At 43.2% G+C, this 18702-nt stretch overlaps 1 protein-coding gene across 6 annotated transcripts in view; it reads left to right on the top strand.

Moving 5' to 3' along the window:
* Positions 1-18702, top strand: part of LOC102446612 (uncharacterized) — a 234792-nt gene that overhangs the window by 17807 nt on the left and 198283 nt on the right. For all 6 annotated transcript variants that reach the window (XM_075899317.1, XM_075899316.1, XM_075899315.1 and 3 more), the window contains exons 4-8: positions 2105-2175; positions 4347-4512; positions 5385-5522; positions 6749-6938; positions 9162-9289. In XM_075899317.1, coding sequence (XP_075755432.1) covers positions 2105-2175; positions 4347-4512; positions 5385-5522; positions 6749-6938; positions 9162-9289 — 693 coding nt within the window. The remainder of the gene's footprint in view (positions 1-2104; positions 2176-4346; positions 4513-5384; positions 5523-6748; positions 6939-9161; positions 9290-18702) is intronic.

Raw genomic sequence — 18702 nt, 5'->3', positions numbered from 1 at the left:
CTATGTACCCCAGACTGTTGCTCCACGTGATCCCACATGCACAGGCTGCTATGTGATCCCCAGTCTGCAAAGGCAGAGTGAGAGGCACGCAGCTGTTCCTTGCCACCTGTCACCTCCACCCAGTGTGTGAAGGGAACATGATGGCACTCACCTGACGTGGCTTCCCCAGCCTCTGATGATACCTGGGACACATCCAGATCATGGGGTACCAGCTCCAGGGTCAGGAGGGTTATTGTGCTGGCCTTCTCTGCGTGTCTGCCCCCTGTTAGAGTGATGCTGGGTGTCTCAAGCCCTGAGTCCACTACTGGGGGTAGGAAAAGGATTGCCCTGCTCCCTAATATGTGGTGCAGGTCCTCATAATAGGTGTGGATGTGCCCCTCGGTGTCCAGGCTTTCAGCCATGTAGCTATAGACATTGGCATTCTGGCATTTGGGGTGGAGATCCTGGAGGTTGGTCTCGTTGTACCAAACCTCAATAAGGTCCGTGATCTCTGCACCAGACCAGGAAGATGCACGTCTTTTCCGTCCCCGGGCAGGGTCCTGGGAGTTGGAAGACTGCTCACTGAGAGCAGTGGAGGGCTGGGTGGGAGCAGCAGAGTCACTTATTTTGAGCTTACTCAAAGTTGTGGTAGCTGCTGGGTGGCTCAGGGCTGTCTGGGCCTGCTGTCTGACATGAGCCCTTTCTCCTGAGGCTGCAGCTTTAAGAGGTCCAGGGGAAGGGGGGGGACTACAGAGTTTTGATGTGTGGGGACAGAGCAGCCAGCAGGGCACTATGGGAGGGGCTGGAGGCCAATTATTTTGAAATAACTCCAGCCGCCCTGTCCACACAGGCACTATTCTGAAATAGCTATTTTGGAAGAGGTATTATTCCTCGTGGAATGAGGTTTACAAATGCCAAAATAAGCCACCCGTTATTCTGAAATTATTTTGAAATAATGGGCTAGCTGTGTAGACACTTGTCTAGTTATTTCAGAATCTTCAACAAACCTTAACACCAAACCAAACAATGATCTTGATTCAGCTTCTTGGACACTGAAAGGCAGCTAAATAAACAGGCCACCATGGGGACTGCCAGTTTCCTGACCCCAAATACTAACAAGCCAAATCCCCAGACCCTTATGAAGTCTAGCACCTGATCCAAGCATATATCTCCCTGGAACCAATGAGGGTAGTGAAAGGCTGGGTGCTTGTATTATACCCAGCTGGTCAGGAGCTGGTAGCGTCTCCCTGCAACCCCTGAACCAGCCAGAGGAGTGAGAAGCTTGGATTCTTCTTCCTCTGACCATGGGCTCGAGAGGTCAACGCCCCACCCTAACGGGCGGTGGAAATGCCCAGAACGTGAGCGCTCAAAAACTGATAACTGCTTGGCTGGTAACTGCTTGGCTTACTGAGACTGCTCTCTGCTGTGTACTCTGTCACAGGATATGTGGTAAGATGGTAGCTTCACACACCATTTTCTCAGTGGCCTACCCCCAGTGTCTGTGGTATCTGCTGTACATGACACACACCATCCCCACACATGAGAAATACACTAACTCATTTTTCTGTAAAAGTACAAACAATTGGGATGGGAGGGAGCATAACATGCACCAAAGAAGGCCCAGACGACACAGAGTGTTTAACTTGCTGGGTGTTAAACCAGTCCCCTGCTGTATCTGACCCACACAGGGTTTGAGTCTGTCAGCTCCCCTGCTCAAAACTTTAGTTCAGCTGCCTCAGCTTGGGCTGTTAGCTCTGGAGGTCCTTGGTTCAATTCATGGTTTGCAGGCCAAGTATTTTCTTCAAGGCACTTTGTGTAGCCAAGCCCTAGCTTTCCCCTTTAGAGTTTAGTCCCACCTAGGCTGAGAGAGGTGCTCCCAGATGCAGTATAGACAGGCCCAGTAAGGCTTGTTCCTCCAACCCTTTATCATAGGGGGTAAATATCAGGCAACCAGTTTGGGGAATTAATCTGACTTGTAAGTTGTCCATGTGGGTACACGACTAAGGGCTGGAGGATCATGCCATTGCTCTGTATTCTATTTTGTATTTTCTTGTTCTCATGTGCATAAAAGCCTACAAGCTCCTGTAGACAGTGTTGTTTGCTCCATTGGAATTTTCCCTCCTAGTTGCAAGATGTTCAGCTAAAGAAGACCCTGGCATCCAGAGAGGAGTCTCTGAAAGAAATGGACAGTTTAAGGTAACATTGGTTCATATATGGCTCACTTCCTCTCTTTAGAAACAACATGGCTTAGCAGCATCATATTACCATTTTCTGTTTCCTATTCCATTTCCTTTTAGATGCCTGTTGAAAAAGCATTGATTAGGCTTGCAGCATTGTTCATAATAATTAAGGGGCATGTGGTTAAAGATCTCTTGGAATTTTGTGTAGCAAATGTACATGCAGTGGATAGTTATCACATTTGGCTGCACAATGCATTAGGTGCCTAACTGCATGAAGAGATACCTGATCTTGAGTCACAGTTTCATGCAATTCACATAAGCCTTAGGATGCTGAGGTTTTGACAGCTTGACTCATAACCATAAGGTGTAATCATGGAGTAGTTTATATTCTGCATGATGAAAATAAGCTTTGTAGCTTTCCAGAATATTTAAAGATCATTTATTTATTTTCAAATGTCAGCTTCTCCCTTGTATATTTAGTAAGAGTTCATTCACAGCATGCTATTCCTGGGCAGCCTTCTGGCTAACTAATGTATGGAAACTTAGGAGGTGGCTACATGATAAAGCCCCTAAGACCTTGGAAGGTGGTATTTTCCCAAAGCTGAGGTTCATTGCACCCTCAAGAAAAGCTGTTTTGTTGTCTGGCAGGCTGAGCCGGCTAATCTCCCTTTATTGTCCCTGTGCTTGGATTCCCAGCCTTTAAACAACATGGAGATCTGCACCAGTCCCTCAGAAAAAATAATTAGCTCAATTCAGAGGGTCAGAAAGAGCACGTTTTGAGTAAATGCGCCGCTTTTTAAAAATTCATCAGTAAAAGCTTTTGTTCCACCATATGAGCACTGATCTCAGTGTTCAGACAGCTTCAGGCACAAATGCACTTTCCCTCTGGAATGCTGGTTCTGGGGATTTCTGTAGAGATAAGAGCTGTCATGTTTATTGTTTTCTGCAGAGACACCAAAACGCCAGGGAGAAATGGTGAAAAAAGGATTCATTGAAGCTTGGCTACCAAAATAATTATTCAGAATGACACCTTATTAGCATTCTCTTCAGCCCAGTGTGTATATTCTGTGGTCTAGGCAGCCCTCCATACATGCATACAACTCCCACTAAGTCGAATAGGACTCACAGGGGCATATCCATGGGAAATACCCTGGATCTAGAGAGAGCCATGTCTCCTTTGGTGAGAACGTGATCTGGATGTTTCATAAATGACATTTTTCTCTGAGGCAACTTTTTCCTCTCAGTGGGTGGGGAGAATGGTTCATTCGGTGGGGAAGGAGCAAAAGAAATGTATCTTTCCCTGATTTGCTCACAATAGGACCAGTCCTTGTGACAGGAGCAAAGTTGAACTCTGTTCCCTGGGACATGCCCATGGGCAGTTGCATTAGAACAGCTCTTGTAGTGGGGGTGCTGAAATCCATTGAGCAAAGCTGTAAATCCTGTAGATGATGGAATCAAGCTGCGGGTGCTATTGCAACCACTGCACCCTTAGTTCCAGTACCCTGGCCCATGGATGTCTTTTCCTTCCCTTCTCAGAGGAATTCCTGATGAACGGAGGTCAACATTTTCATTCATATACCGCCTACAGGGCCGCTCATGGCTATAGAATTGGGCAGAAGCACTGTCTACTCTGTGATAGGGACTGAGTTTACTGCCTGCAGCAAGGACAGATCTATATGACCCCTGTTATGGTGTTCAGGCAGATGCAGGCATCATGGAAGAAGTCATTAACAATAAGTCTGTGGGGGAAGCCATTCCTCTCCTTTCTGCATGTACCACAGCTATACAAAGGCAGAGAGCACCAGTATGTAACTGAGACACATATACCAGGTATGGCCCAAGATTCACTGAATTGTCACCATTAAGTGACATTACTATCTCCCATTCAGCCAGAGCCATTGCCATTAAGTATACTTAGCCTTAAATGGTCTTTTGGGAGCTGCCCCGATTAAGTATGTCCCAATTAAATGGATTGGGCTGTTTCAAAGCATTTGGCTTGATGGTTTTTTTAGAAGGCTTGTAGGTACCAGATGATGATGTGAAATAAGAGGGGCGGTTACAGATTATGAGGGGTAAGTCATAGTCCCATGGGAGAGACGCTGCCAAGTCAAAATGCATCCATCAAGGTTCATAAATTCCCATTGCATTAGTGTCTGAACCTAGCGGCTATGGATTCCTTTGTTGCAGGGGAGCACTAGAGCACCATCCACTTCCGTTTTCTTTCCATAATGGGAAAATTCTGAAGATCTGCCCTCTGCAGCGCGAACAGGCCTGGGTGCTGAACATCAAGCGGGGCATTCTCAGTATGCTTCAGACCTCCCTTGTGGCTGCTGGCGGCGGATCCATTGAAGAGGTGTGTGTTGCTGAATGTCAGGGTGGTTTTAGCTTTCTCCTTTTTACATGATCAGAGGTGGCTGCCCCTTCATGGCCGGTCAGCAGCCTCTGATGGTCTCACTGTTTTTCCAAGTGGCCACATGACAAAACTGGCTCTTTTTGGCATTCTTGGTGGAAGTCCTAAAAGAGCTGGGTCAGCTACCACTATGCTACCCCCAGGCCATAGCTCCTTTTTGCTCTAGAGCAGAGCCGTGGAAGGAGACTTTGCCCAAAGAGTTGATACAGCACAAGTCCAGATTTCTCTCACCAGGGGCCTGATTCTGCACCCACTGAACTCAACAGGAGCATTGACATTGACTTCTAGGGGCTGTGAAATCAGGCCTCAAGGCTCTTAGCTGAGCATTAGTTGAACACTGTTTGCAAACATAAGGTCTAATTCTGCTCTTTTGTACTAATATAACTGGAATAACTTATGGAAATCAGGGTTTGTATGAGTGCAATACAGCCAAAAATCTCAATGGGGCTTATGTATATGCCTAATACTGAATATGTTAACACTGTCTTGAGTGAGAATGTGTTTTCTGAATCAGAGCTTAAGGTACAAAACAAATAAAACGATGCATTATAAAAATCTTTCATTTTGAAGTAAAACCCTCCTGCCTGACTTTTAAAATGCAAGATCATGTCATCAGGCCATTTTAAATGCATGTGCTTGGCCATGGTATCTGTGGCAAAGCCAATGAATTGAAAGAGGCAAATCAGTTCCCTGGGTCTTTGCTACTTCAGGAAAGCAAGTGTAATAAAGTGCTGTAATGAGGATAAAGTCTGTCCGTATTGTGTGTGAGTATATGTGAATAGGTTGCTTTATTGATTTTGTGTGTTTGTTACTAGATGGACATTCTGGGAAAATGCCCAACCAAATATCGGCGGAAAGGCCCTCTTATTTTGAAGACAAAAGACTTACATCTGTGTTCTCACCGGTATTCGGGTTTTATTTCCCCGAAATCCATAGCTCTGCCTGATGTACAGGTAAGTATTGAGGGATTTGTTGTGGTCCCATCAAAAGTCCTTGCTAATTTCTTGAAGTGATTAAAAAGCCTACTTATTTATAACCACATGCTGATGTCAAATATATTTAGTGATGTGTGCTTCTGCTTATCAAACTGTTTCTGATAATTTAAATAACAGTCACAATTACACTTTATATATTTCCATCCCTCCTCATATCCTCAGAAATAAGATCGCATTGCCAGGCTTTCTTCATCATTTAATGTGCAGGTTGGAAAATGTGTAGTCAACCTTTTGATAGATCTGTCTGAAGTTTTTTCTGGGAATCCATCTCCCTAGTGTTTAAGTAGCAGATAAGGCATCTGATTAGTATTTTTTATCCTCACTGTTCAATTATAAGTTCCAAGCCTCATTCATAACACACCATTCCACGTGTGAGGTGCGTGTAGTGGAAGGAGTTGTCTGGACTCCTGATTCAGTCTCTACATACACCTGGCTTTTCTACTATGTAATGTCTCTATGCAATTGATAAAGATCCTTTGAAATGGCAACACTTACATAACACAAATAGCAGACAGCTTTAAAACTGATTTTGAACTCTTCTGGCAATGAAGAAATGCATTTTAGGAAGTCATTAATCATATAACTGTTAGCAGTCAGTAAAGTATCGAAGGACTGGATTGGCTAAAACTCATGGGTTGGATAATACTCCCCCCTCCCACCCAAATATATGATGCTTAATGAGGTTGTTTAAAACTAAGATTGGAGGGAAAAATAGAAAGCTGTGGATGAAAAAAGGCTTGTGAGCTAAGTGTCATGTTTTTGGAAAAATCACTAAAAGTTTTTTTAAACTTAAGGCTTTTCCAAGCACAAATCGGTGTTCATGTCTTTTTTTACAAATGCTAGTAACAGAAATAAGTTATCTAAACCTACGGTACCAGCCAGCTGTCAACCACTTGACATGAATGGCTTTTTGTTGCATTCAGACCTTTGCTGGCAAAGTAGACCTGGTAAAGTAGGTGCGTTATGGAATAAAATGAAATGAGTTAAGTTCATAATGAAAGTTGGTGCAAGTTTCATTTCAGAAAAGGGAAATGCAGATTGGAAACTGGGACCTTATCCCTCTCCAGTCTCCTCTGCTGCAACTCCTAGAATGACACAGACCTGGAGTCCTCTGTGAAGTCTGTGTTCCCCAGAATGGATTGTGTGAATGAAAAGAGTTTCTCTGAAATGTTTGTTTCTCTCAGTCACAGCAGCAGATCCTATCCTCCAGACTGGAATGCGCCCAGAGCTTTAAGGATGGAATCTTGACAGAAGCCAAATGCACTGAATCCAGTCTTGTCACGCCTTTCTCTAGGAAGGGCACTGGGGCAAAGACACAGACACAGTCCTCATTGAAACTCCTGCAAGTGGAAGCAGGGGTGTTATACAGTACAGGTGAGTTGATGTTTCCAGTAATAGCAAATTAAAGTACTTTCCTGAGGAGTGGTGGGGAAAAAAAGTATTTATGTTGCCTCTTGCCGTCAGTCTGCTTGTAGGAACTCTCTTTGTACCAGATCTTTCCTTTCACGTGCTAAAAGGCATGGAATGGGATCTTGGGCTGTTGCCCATTGCCTACTCTGGATCAGGGCCCTGAAGTTTTGTAGGCCTGGAAGAAAATGAGTTTCCAAAATGGTCAGGGTGGTATCCACACGTGACAGCTTGCAGATCTGATTTCCTCTTTGGACGACCTCTGCTCTGTGTCTTTCCCAACCCTTGACCTGCAGCACCAATTCAGGCCCTCAACAATGCACATAGTCCCCATGCAGTGGCAGAGTGTGATGCTTAGCTTTCTCTAGTGTATGGTGCCTAAAATATCATATTTTCCAATGGACTTTAAAGGACTATACCAAACAGAGCTCCTGTTTCCATCAGTTTCTCATCTCCCTGGGCTTGTCTCCATTAGTAGAATGAATTTGGTGTAGTCAAAGGGAAGTTTGCCTGAGTAATGATTAAGGAGTGGATCTCTAAATGGTGAAACTTGTTATTTTGCTGGTGTGTATTTCTCTGTACATTATTTTTTAAATCCTAATTTCTCAGAATATTTATATGCTGACGTAAAATAAGATCCCCAGGGCTATGTCTACACTAGCGGGTTCTTGCAGAAGAACATCTTGTGCAAGGGTTCTTGTGCAAGAACACGTCCACACTACCAGGGCCGGATTAAGACTTTTAGAGGCCCTAAACACTGAAAAGATTATGGTGCCCCCATATGTAATTCAAAATAAAAACAATACTATACTGTAATATAAAATTTTATTTTTCGAAATGACACAAAACTGACATGTCTTCTGAAATTAAAATAGCTTCTTTCTAGATTTTCTGATTGCAAAATTCTGGAGACGTTCATCAAAGCTGACTTGACGAAGCACGTCCGCTTCCATACACAATAGGGAAAGTGAATCGAGTCTGTCCTGACATATTGTTGTTCTCTGAGGGTTTTATATTCTTTTCAGCTGAGAAAAAGAGCGTTCTGCGGCGTTCTGACTTTTCCCATGATGACAGCTTTGATGCTTTTTTTTGAAATATCAAAGTTTTTCAAAAAAAAATCTCTCTTTTTGGTGCCCCTGCTTTGCTGGTGCCCTAAGCATGTGCTTAGTCTGCTTATTGGATAATCCAGTCCTGCACACTACCATGTGCACAAGAGCATCCATGGCAGTGTGGATGCTCTCTTGTGCAAGAAAGCTCTGATGGCCATTTTAGCAATAGGGGTTTCTTGCACAAGAAACCCCAGCCGCGCGTCCACGCAGCCCTCTTGCGCAAGAGCTCTTGCGCAGGAGAGCTTAAACTTGTTAGAAAAGAGTGTACCTCTTGCTCAAGAATCCCTCTCTTCCCACACTTTACTGTAAATCTTCTTGCGCAAGAGCGGGCGGGCAGTGTGGACACTCTGTGGAAGAATGGTCATTCTTGCATAAGAACTCTCCAGTGTAGACATAGCCTAAGAGTTTACTGTATGCATCCAAACATGTCTCTTTGGCACTCAGCATTCCAGTTGGGTTGACTGGGAGTTCAGAAGTGGAGGATTCGGCCATAAGCAGATGGGGCATGATGAAAACAGATGGGCAAGGTGTGAGGAGGAGCGTATGAAATGAACATGTGGTTTCTTTTTGTTCCATGTCTGTCTCGTTTGTTCCATATCTTTGAACAACTTTTTTTCTTGCTGGTTACATGCTCCTTCAGGCAATGTTCTTACACATGTGCTTAAATGTAAGTATGAGAATACATCTATTGATTTGAATGTAGCATCTTTATTAGAATGTTGCTGAACTGAAGCTGTAGATTTTGTCCTCACTGCTGAAAATAGGTGTGTTTTTACTGTAGTTTAACTAACACTTGTTAGCTGTCCTCTATACAATCCTAGTGGAGATAGTTTTTAATGTGAGCAGAGGGGCAGGGTCAGTGCTATAGTCTTCTGTATGGTTGGCCTTACTTAGCTTGCAAAACTACAGTGCCTACACTACACTAGCATTTTACACATTATTAATTATCCCTTCCACAGTAAAAACACACTTTTGGCAGTGAAGATGTAGCCTTGGTGCACACTATACCACTCTGGGATTTAGTATTAGTCACAGAAAATGGTCAATTGTTGCATGGTTAGTTTTTTGAATGTGTTTCTAGTGAACTCCAGTGATCTCTATGTGAGTAATCTGCTGTATGAACGAGAGGGAAATGAGAGGCCATCCACAGAAGAGGAGGTGGCTGAACTGGTGCGGAAGCTCTGCTTAGTACATGGCATGAGTTTTGAGGTAAGCCTTCTTCATACAACATCTGCCTCCTGTTCTTTAGAGGAGCAGGTGCTATGATGTGTTTCACACAAGTAATTCCTGACCCCCAGCAAGGCAGGTTAATATCCTAATGCTGTTATCCCTTTTAATCCTGCCATAGGAACAAAGCCTTGATAGGAAGGGTGTGAACTCATTTGAGATTCAGGGGGCATAGGATGATTTTCTTTCTCATTGTCATTAGGGTTGTAGTAAGCACTGAAAGGTCCCAGGCCCAGCTGTGCTAGGTGCTGTATAAAAAGAGGAAAATATGATCAGTGCTGTGGAAAATTTGCAACCTAAGTTGAATAACAAACAGGATATGAGTAACAGCGACAAGATTACAATGATTCATAGGTCACTTATTGCACACCTTGATGGTTCCTTACAGATCATTTGATATATTTTTTAAATATAGAAAGTTGGCTATTCCTGACTGCTGCTCAACCTACCCAATTTTAACTCCTGTTGACTCCTTGCAAGGTTGCATTTCTGCCCCTGTCACAGGTTTCCTTTGTAACTCTGGATAAATTACTCAAGCTTTCTGTGTCCCACTTATTCATCTTCATATAAGCTTCATAATATTTCCCTCCCTTAGTCCCTGGAAGAATTAATTGCAGCGTGTGTGAGAGGCTCGACTACTATGGCAATGAGTCTCATTGTAAAGCTATATAGGGTTAAATAGCGGGGGTTTTTATAGTGGAGTTGCCCAGTGTTTTTCATAGGATTGTGTTCAGTGTTCATGGTCATGATACATGCTTTTAAATTGTTACAGAATTATTCATGACATGTGAAGGGGAAATCTCGCTCCCCTGGGGTACAGAGCCCCCAGAAGGGTCCGAGGCCGGAGGTCAAATCAGTGAGGCAGGAGAGAAACCTAGAAGGGAAAACTTTATGATGCATGCATGCAGGCTGTCACTTCCAAGAGTGAAGCAGCAGCCCTGACAGACAGATTCAGGTATCCTTTATACAGAATGCTTAGACAGTTCAGTTGTGGATTGTTCTTCTTTAACATATCAAAGTCTCAGCAGAAGTACTCTGAGACTTCTGTTCACCCCAGGAGTGCTAGAAGTAAGTTTTTACAGTACACAAAGCCACATGAGAACTTGAGTGGAGGAGTCTACAAGGCAAACTGTGACAAAGATAAGGGTTTACATGACAAATTGTGACAGACTAGGAGTATCCATGAACTTGAGATAGTCATTCGTAAGGGTCTTTGATTAGAGTTAATTTGATTCTCTCTGTTACAGGGAGAGAGGCCTGGAAAACTTTTTAACCCTTACAGCAGTTTTCTTTCAGAGAGTTTTGATTTCTGCACAGTCCCCCCTTTAGACACAATTGGAGTTATTTGATTTTTCTCCCACACATGTGACAGGAAAGACTCAAATATCTCTTCATAATTCTAGTCTAATGTAACCATATTGCAATTACTGAGCAAATGCTAACTCACTTTTAAGCAATCATAGAAAGGTGACGGCAGTTTCTTTTGTTTGTTGCAAAATGTCTAGTTTCTTACATCACACAGCTGGAAAATGATGATTGTTCAGCATATTAAATAAAAATACAGATTTGGGCCACATTAATCTCTGGCATAATTCTTTTGCATTCATTTGAGCTATACCAGAGTTGAATTTTAGCTCAATTTGTTGTTTCAAAACTCTTTGGGGAGACAAAGAGGAGAGACGGTGGTGTGCTGTAGCTACCTTTCAAGTCAGTTCAGTGTGAGTTTCCACATGGTATGTAGCTGGGGACCCAAAGCCCAATGTTTGGATTATCAGTTAACATTGTTCAAAAACACAGGCTGCTGGGTCTGAGTAAAGTGATCTGGTGTCAAGAGACTCTTACAACCTCCAAGAATCTATACTATTATAAAAGGAGAGGTGTCCGTCTGTCACAGAGAACATTTGAGAATACATTGGAAGACTTGAGAAGTGGGGGTCTGGGTTGGGCACTCCAGTGGCCTAATGGCTTGGGCCTTAGTCTCCAGAATTTGGGGTTGTGGGTTCAAGTCTTGCCTCAGGAGCTACTGGGTAGCTCCCTCTAACTGAGGATAGTGAGGTGAATTACCAGCTTCACAGGGCTGGAGCTGATAAGGCTAAGCAGCTGACTGCAGGCAGCAGAGGGCCCCTGTGTTTTCCCCTTCAAGGGGCCATAATCTGTTAGCTATGATCCTACACACCCCGGCCTCTCTGTTAGACTGGCATGGGTTAGTATCAGTGGGAAATGCAGAGAACATTGTGATGCCTTTCATGTAAGACACTGAGCTGTCAATAGATGATGTCAGATCATTACTAACCTGAGCTGACTTTATAGCAGTGACCTGAAAGAGAGAGGATCCATATCCCATTATCCTGCAGGTAAAATGTTTTGTTGACAATAAAAAAAGTGTTTCAAAGCAGAACAACAAGAACAAATAGATGTGGGAACAGAAGGCTGTGCTTGTTGCTTGAATGTTATTCATGTTAAACGTACAGCAAGAGAAGCAGCATGGTGTAGACTAGGGGATAAGGCTGATCTGTGTGAAATACCTGGTTTGGCCACTGACCTGCTGTGTGACCTTGAAGAAGTCACTTGTGCCTCAGTTTCCCTTACCATCTTTTTTAGAATAACTCTTTGGAGCAGGGATTGTCTCAATTAATATGTGTATATAAAGATCTTAGAACAATGGGACCTTGGTCTCCATTGAGGGGCTCCAGATTATAGGGTTGGAAGAGACCTTTGGAGGTCATTGAGTCCAGTCCCCTGCTAAAATCAGGACCAACCCCAACTAACCATCCCAGTCAGGCCTTGGACAAACTGGGACTTAAAAACCTTTGTGGATGGAGATTCCATCATCTCCCTAGGTAACCCATTCTATGCTTCACCTCCCTCTTAGTGAAATAGTTTTCCTAATAGCTAACCTAGACCTCCCGCACTGTAACTTGAGACCATTACTCCTCATTCTGGCATCTGTCACCACTGAGAACAGCCTCTCTCCATCCTCTTTGAAACTCTCCTTTGAGTAGTTAAAGACTGCTATCAAATGCCCCCTCATTCTTCTCTTCGATGGGCTAAATAAGCCCAAATCCTCAGCCTCTCCTCATAAGTTAATTGCTGTAGCCCCCTAATAATTTTTGTTGCCCTCTAGATTCCAATGCATCCATAACCTTTCTGTAATGGGAGGGGGGCAGAATTGAACATGATACTCCAGATGTGGCCTCCCCAGTGCCAAATAAAGGGTGTTATGCTTAAACGATGCACATGAGATCTTTTATAGGGGAAAAGGCAGTACACCGCATTTATTGAGAATACAACAGCTGCATATGCTTTTCAATTACACACACACACGACATCATGCATGCACAGTTCTGCCAGATGATATCATGGTTATCAGTCCAAAGTCTGTGTCAATCTAGTGGCCAGCTAGATCGAGCACAGGGGGGAGCAGAGCCTTGTTGGTCGATCGATCCAATACTCTTCTCAAGACAGTGGCAGACGAACCCAAGTTCCATAGCAAAGCACCCTGCTTTTTATAATTCGTTTTCCTGTTGAAATCAATATATTCCACTGTGTCATTCTGTGACCGGAATGTTATCTTTTTGATGTGAGTGTTCCCAAAACATCTCTCCAAGGCTCATCCTATAATCAATTGTCCTTTCGGGGTGCTTGCTCCACTTTAAAGTCGTCAGTCTGCCAATTAGCCAATCTTCTTGTCAGTAGGGGGCATACATCGATGGTTATAGATGGCTCCTCTGCAGTCAGGTTATCTGTCCTCTGGCCTTTGCCCACTCTTGCTAACCCCCTTTCTTTGGCCATCTGGTTCTAAGCAACATAACTTTGCATCTTATCTCGACACATTCACACTCCTCTCACACACATGAGCAATGTTACAAGGACTTTCGAGGTTACAGATCTGCAATTGTAAATCAAGCAATTAAGGCTTTGGCCTTGCACATTAGCAGAATTCTTCTAATCTTATTAACACAGCCACAATACCCAGAATCATTTTTCTACTTTAGGACATTTACCAAACTTCAGAACAAAGAAAATAGACCTTCAACTGAAAGGACTTAATTTGAAAATGTTAAATGTATGTTAATATATATACCTTATATTACTAAACCTAAAATAAGAAATATAAAAAGAATAAAACTTTCAATTCTAACAAGGGGAATAATCAGTTCCCTAGGTCTGCTGGCAATGCTCCGACTAATGTACCAGCTTGATACCAACCGCCAACCAGATACTGAGTCTTGATCTCTACCCATTGAGCCCAACCTTGTGGCCAGCTTTCTATCCAGCTTATAGTCCATTTATCCAATCCATACTACTTTAAGTTGTTTGCAATAATATTGTAGCAAACCGTATCAAAAACTATCAAATGCAACTAGAATACAATCAGCAACATTTGGGTTGAAATGTAACCCTGGAAAGCAAAACCTTCTGGCTCATTTAAGCCCAATTAACCCCCAGTTCTGTTCCCCACCCTCCATAGATGAGGAGGGTCCCTGGTAAAAGGGGGGGGGGTTGAATGGAAGGCATGTGTACTGCCCAGAAGTTGTGGTGCCTGCTCTGCAGGGGATTGCTGCCTGTTGTTTTAATATAAGTCTATAAACTCTTGTCTGGAAAGTGGACCTCTCAGTCAGTAGTTGGTTCTGGGCAGTGGTTAATGAGATGACAGGGTGAGTATAAGTGTTTGTTCTGTGTGGCATGAGACTCAGGGGAAAGGGCTGGGGAAAGAGGTCACAGTTACCGCAACTGGAACATGGGGTCTCCAAGTCAATCGTGCTATGTTACAAACTCACCAGTTACTCCTAGCCTATTAGCTGACCATGATAGTTTGACCCTTGTATCACAGACCAACACAGGACAGTGAGTAAGGGCAGGCCTGGAGTGAAGGAAGGAAGAACTGCCTGGATCTCCCTTGGAATGATAGAAAGCTCCCTTTTTGAGTATTAGGTAGTTTGCTTCCCATTTAGCTGAATAGCAGGGAGCCAAGTGTGGCTAGTAGAGCTATAAAAGTAAACCTCCAAGTGATTTATTTTATATGTGTTGGCCCTTAAAAAAGGGAATGTGTGATGACATTTAAGAACAGATTATAAGGCTCTGTGCAGTTTGGAAAATGTCGTAATGCTGCCACCTTGGCCCCCGGAAGCTATTTCAAATAAGATGTGGAGCCTTTTTAAAATATAGAATCCAGAATAACATGTCTGCTAGGGAATGTCAGTTAATTTTCGCAGTAGCAGTTTGTCATGTGTTTCTCCAAAAAGTCACACTGACTTCTTGTATGGGAGACTTGTTTTGTAGATTGCTAAGATTAGCACAAGAAGCTGTTGTCTGTTCAGTTGCCCAAAAGAGAGTTAAATTATTCATAATATGTATGTCCCAACGCTGGAGACAATTGGTTGTCAGTTGTTTTCAGTGTTCCATGGGACTCCTGTGTGACAAGAAGATTCAAATGAGGGTCTGCGTTATTCCTATATCCCTTTTTTGTTTTTCATTCACCTCATTCCAACCACGAAAATGTCTTCTGGGCCAGGAAGGGAGTTATGGGAATTGTCATGGCGTTGTCTGGGAGACTGATTCCTTGGCATCCATGTGTCACTTATTTGTCTCTCTGTTGTCTGGCTCTGAATGAGGCAAGATTACCCATTTTGTTCAGGAAACAAAAACATGAATAAATAGAGGAAAATCCCCCACAGCAGAGAACAGTGAGAAAGAGGAGGGGGGATTGTCACTCCCCAGGAAGCTGAGGGTTTTTAAAATGCCATTATGAGAATGAATTGAATTTCAGTGCAGATGAAGATTAGCTAATGGACCATTAACAGAACAAGCACAGAATAAAAAAAATCAAAGAAAGGAGAGACGCAACAGTCACTTTCAGAGACATTTACAGTGAGGCTTTGCTGCAGCTTCTGTAGGGCCTCTATTAAAGCTGTGGGACTGGATTGACAGATCTTGAGAACACAGCCTTTTAGTCATCAAACAGGTGCAGCCTGGCACAGCTGCACTGTTACAGCCCCCAGCCATGCCAGCTTTGACCTGTTTGGATGACCCCTGGGATCCAGAGGTTAGTTCTCCATCCCCATTCATTCCTTGGACTCACACCTAAAGTGTTCAGAAGAGTTGCTAATTAGTATCAAGTGCGGTGGTTTGGACGCGTGTGTGCAGTGAGCTGATCTCATGGCTTTTGACTCTACGGAGCAAAGCTGAATCCTTCACTGATACCCAGATGTTGGAAGAGAAAAGGAGCTGGGGAGATAGTATAGATTTTTTCTTTTCGCTAAGTTCTTTTAGCAAGGTCCAGTTCCATATCTCCTGGGCTTGTCAGTACTTACTCTTAGTGCACAGTTGGCCTCAGTTATGAACAGAAAACTTCACATAGAATGCTTAGGAGGCAGAAATGGAACAGTCACCAGGTGGAGGGAGAGTGCCATGAGAAAGGATGCAACAAGCTCCACCATAAATCTCCCTGCAGGAAGGGCAGAGTGCTGGCCCTGTCTGACTCCCCCTATCTGATGAGCACTGACCAGTGGAGCCCCAGCCTGTGTCCCTGCTGCCCCTTATCCCCTGCCCCTGCCTTGTGCTGCCTGCTTCTTCCCTACATGACCTGCCCCCTCCTTGCTCATCTGTGCTTCCTCCCTGCTCATCTCCAAATGACTTGCTGTGTGATGCAGATGGAAGTAAAATATGGCTTGTGGATTGCAGATTGGATGATGTGTTGAGCCTGGAAGATGTGGATCAGATGCTGTGATGGATAGGAGGCGTGCTGGCCTTTTCTGAACATCCCAGCATTCAGCAACAAAAGGGTTAAATTCAGGTAGCTAGATGGTGTTGGCAGGGAGCCAGGAGAGCCTAGGGGAAAGCATTAAGATTTGAAATGAAGGAAACCCTGCTTACTTTTTATTCTTTGTGTGAGTTTAACCCAAGAGCTGGGGGAACAAGATGAATTGAACCAGGTAGAACTACCATGCCTACAAAGAAAACTGGGCATGGATATTGACTGGACCTTGAAGCGAGGATCTGTAAGTAGATAGGGAATAGCTATTTACATGCAGTCAGGTTGTTTTCTTTGTTTTGTTGTTTGTTTAAACTTCTCTATGCTAAGTCCATGTCCCACTCTTCCCTGTACACTGTACTCCAAGCTATAATCCAGGGAGAGAATTTCTCTGTTTTTAAATTGTTCTTTTTTCAGTTGCTTTAAAAAACCCTAGCAATGAAGTATGCTTTGTCAAATATATCTTTTTGTTTTGTTAATAAAATCACCTTTTTTAAGGCGATGATTTGATTCTTGTGTCCTGTGTATGCATGCCTAAGACTGAGAGTCAGCTATCAGAGATTACAGATTGTTTTCTCTTTTTAGTCAAGCTTTCTTATATTAGAATAGCTTAGGATTCCAAGCTCCAAGTACTTCTTCCTGGGTTCAAGAAGAAAGGGGTTTTACTCTTGATGGTGGCATCCTATCTCCCAAGGCCAGGAAATCTGTGACCTTGGAGAGCTTTTAAGCATAATCTTATAGAGGCAAGGTATTTTTAAGGTCACCTTCTGCACCTAGAGTACCAGAGTGGGGAACAGCCTTGACAGATATGGATCCACATTTTAGTATCCATGCAGGGCTCTACTCATGATCCCATTATCTTCATTTTATGAGTGGTTTCCCCATTTTACTCAGTAAGAATTTAGTCAATATATATACAAGTAAAGTTTGACTATTTATCTGTCTTGGGTAATTATATGGCTCCCATTACAATAGTGATGAATGCAGGGATTTCTCTACACCTCCTCAATGAGGGTGTGGCCTCTCTCCCCCAAATTTCCCCAGTGGTCAACTAGTTACATGCCGTGTTGCCAACTTAGGCATTGGTTGGGAATTTGAATTGAAATTGAAACATCAATACACACCTTAAAAACATACACAGTATATGATGAATTTCTACCTGAAAAAGTATAATAGGTTTGAAAAGTATGAACAAAGACTATCTGTCCCACACTGTGTGTTTTGTTTTGTTTTGTTTTGTTTTGTTTTGTTTTGTTTTGTTTTGTTTTGTTTTGTTTTGTTTTGTTTTGTTTTGACAATGTTGGCACATTCGTTTCAGGAATGTTGGCCAAACTAGTAATGGGCCAGGGGAGAGGGGAAGGCTTTTGGCCCTGACTGTATTTGCATGAATTCACCTACTGGGCCTAGATATGCAGCCGGCAGAGCTCTGCTGCCCACATGTTCAATTTTGGCTGGTGTTGGATTACAAATAATTTTAGGATTGAATTAGAGGTCATGAAACGTTATCTTTATTGTATGAGTAAAGGACAGCTGAACTGTACTTAGCCTGTCCTGACTGAGGGGCTCACCCTCAGGGCTTAATTTTTACCAGGGCTGAACCTCTGGGTTGGCAGTTCGTAGCTCTGGGACTGATCTGCTTGCGGCATCAGTTATGAAAATAAAATAATAAAAAAACACCCTTGCCTGAATCCTGGCACCTCTTTCATCACAAATGAAGCACTGGCCACCCTCAGATGAATTATAGTCAATAAGCAAGAGGTTTGGATAGCAGATCTCAGTATGGAGTGGGGGGGACAGGAGTTTGCTTGGTGGTGTGGTCTGAGCCTAGGATTCACAGGCTCTATTTGACTTGCTCCTTTCCTCATATGGAAGCTTTTCCATACCCCCTAATCATTTTAGCTGCCCTTTTCCAACTCCAGTATATCTTTTTTGAGATGGGGTGACCAGAACTGCACACAGTATTTAAGATGTGGGCATACTATGGATTTGTGTAATAAATGTGGAGGAGCTTAATTTTCCAGACAGATCAGCAAAGCCAATGCTGACAAACTATGTGAAAAGGCTACAAAACACCAATCCTCTCGACTGCATTGACATGCAGAAAGCCTTATAAGCCAGTCATTGTCCAAGCCAATATAAGAAGTATGGAACAAGGCTGTTAAAAATGCTGGAGACAGTTTATTCAAACAAACATGGCTGTCACATCATACTTGCTCTTTAAGCAAGAGATACCACATACCACAAACTAGAGGCCAGTATTAAGTGCATTGTCACTTGTTAATCCTGAAATTGGTTCCGATGAAGACAGCAAATGCTTTGTATCTTTCTGCAAGAAATTCAGTTAACTGGTTAAAAGCATGCAGTGCAACAGTGAAAGACTCAGCAATTGAAAAAGTGAAGAACTCTCTCAGCACATTCATAAAATGTCCATGTGTGGCTGATGAATGCACTGATGCAAATGGGTGTGAAGTCACCTATGTTTGTGATAGGTCAGTAGATGAATTTCTAGATGTTCAGGTTACAGAAGACATGACACATCAGCTGCATCTGACAAGCCACATCTTAGAAGAGTTAAATGCTTGTAAACTGAACCCTAAAAAGATGGGGATTGTGCATTTGGTGGAGCTGCAAACTTCTCTGG

Source organism: Pelodiscus sinensis, chromosome 16 (assembly GCF_049634645.1).
Source record: "Pelodiscus sinensis isolate JC-2024 chromosome 16, ASM4963464v1, whole genome shotgun sequence".
Taxonomy (NCBI): domain Eukaryota; kingdom Metazoa; phylum Chordata; order Testudines; family Trionychidae; genus Pelodiscus; species Pelodiscus sinensis.
The sequence above is the reverse complement of the archived record's forward strand: the minus strand, read 5'-3'. Positions and strand labels throughout refer to the sequence as shown.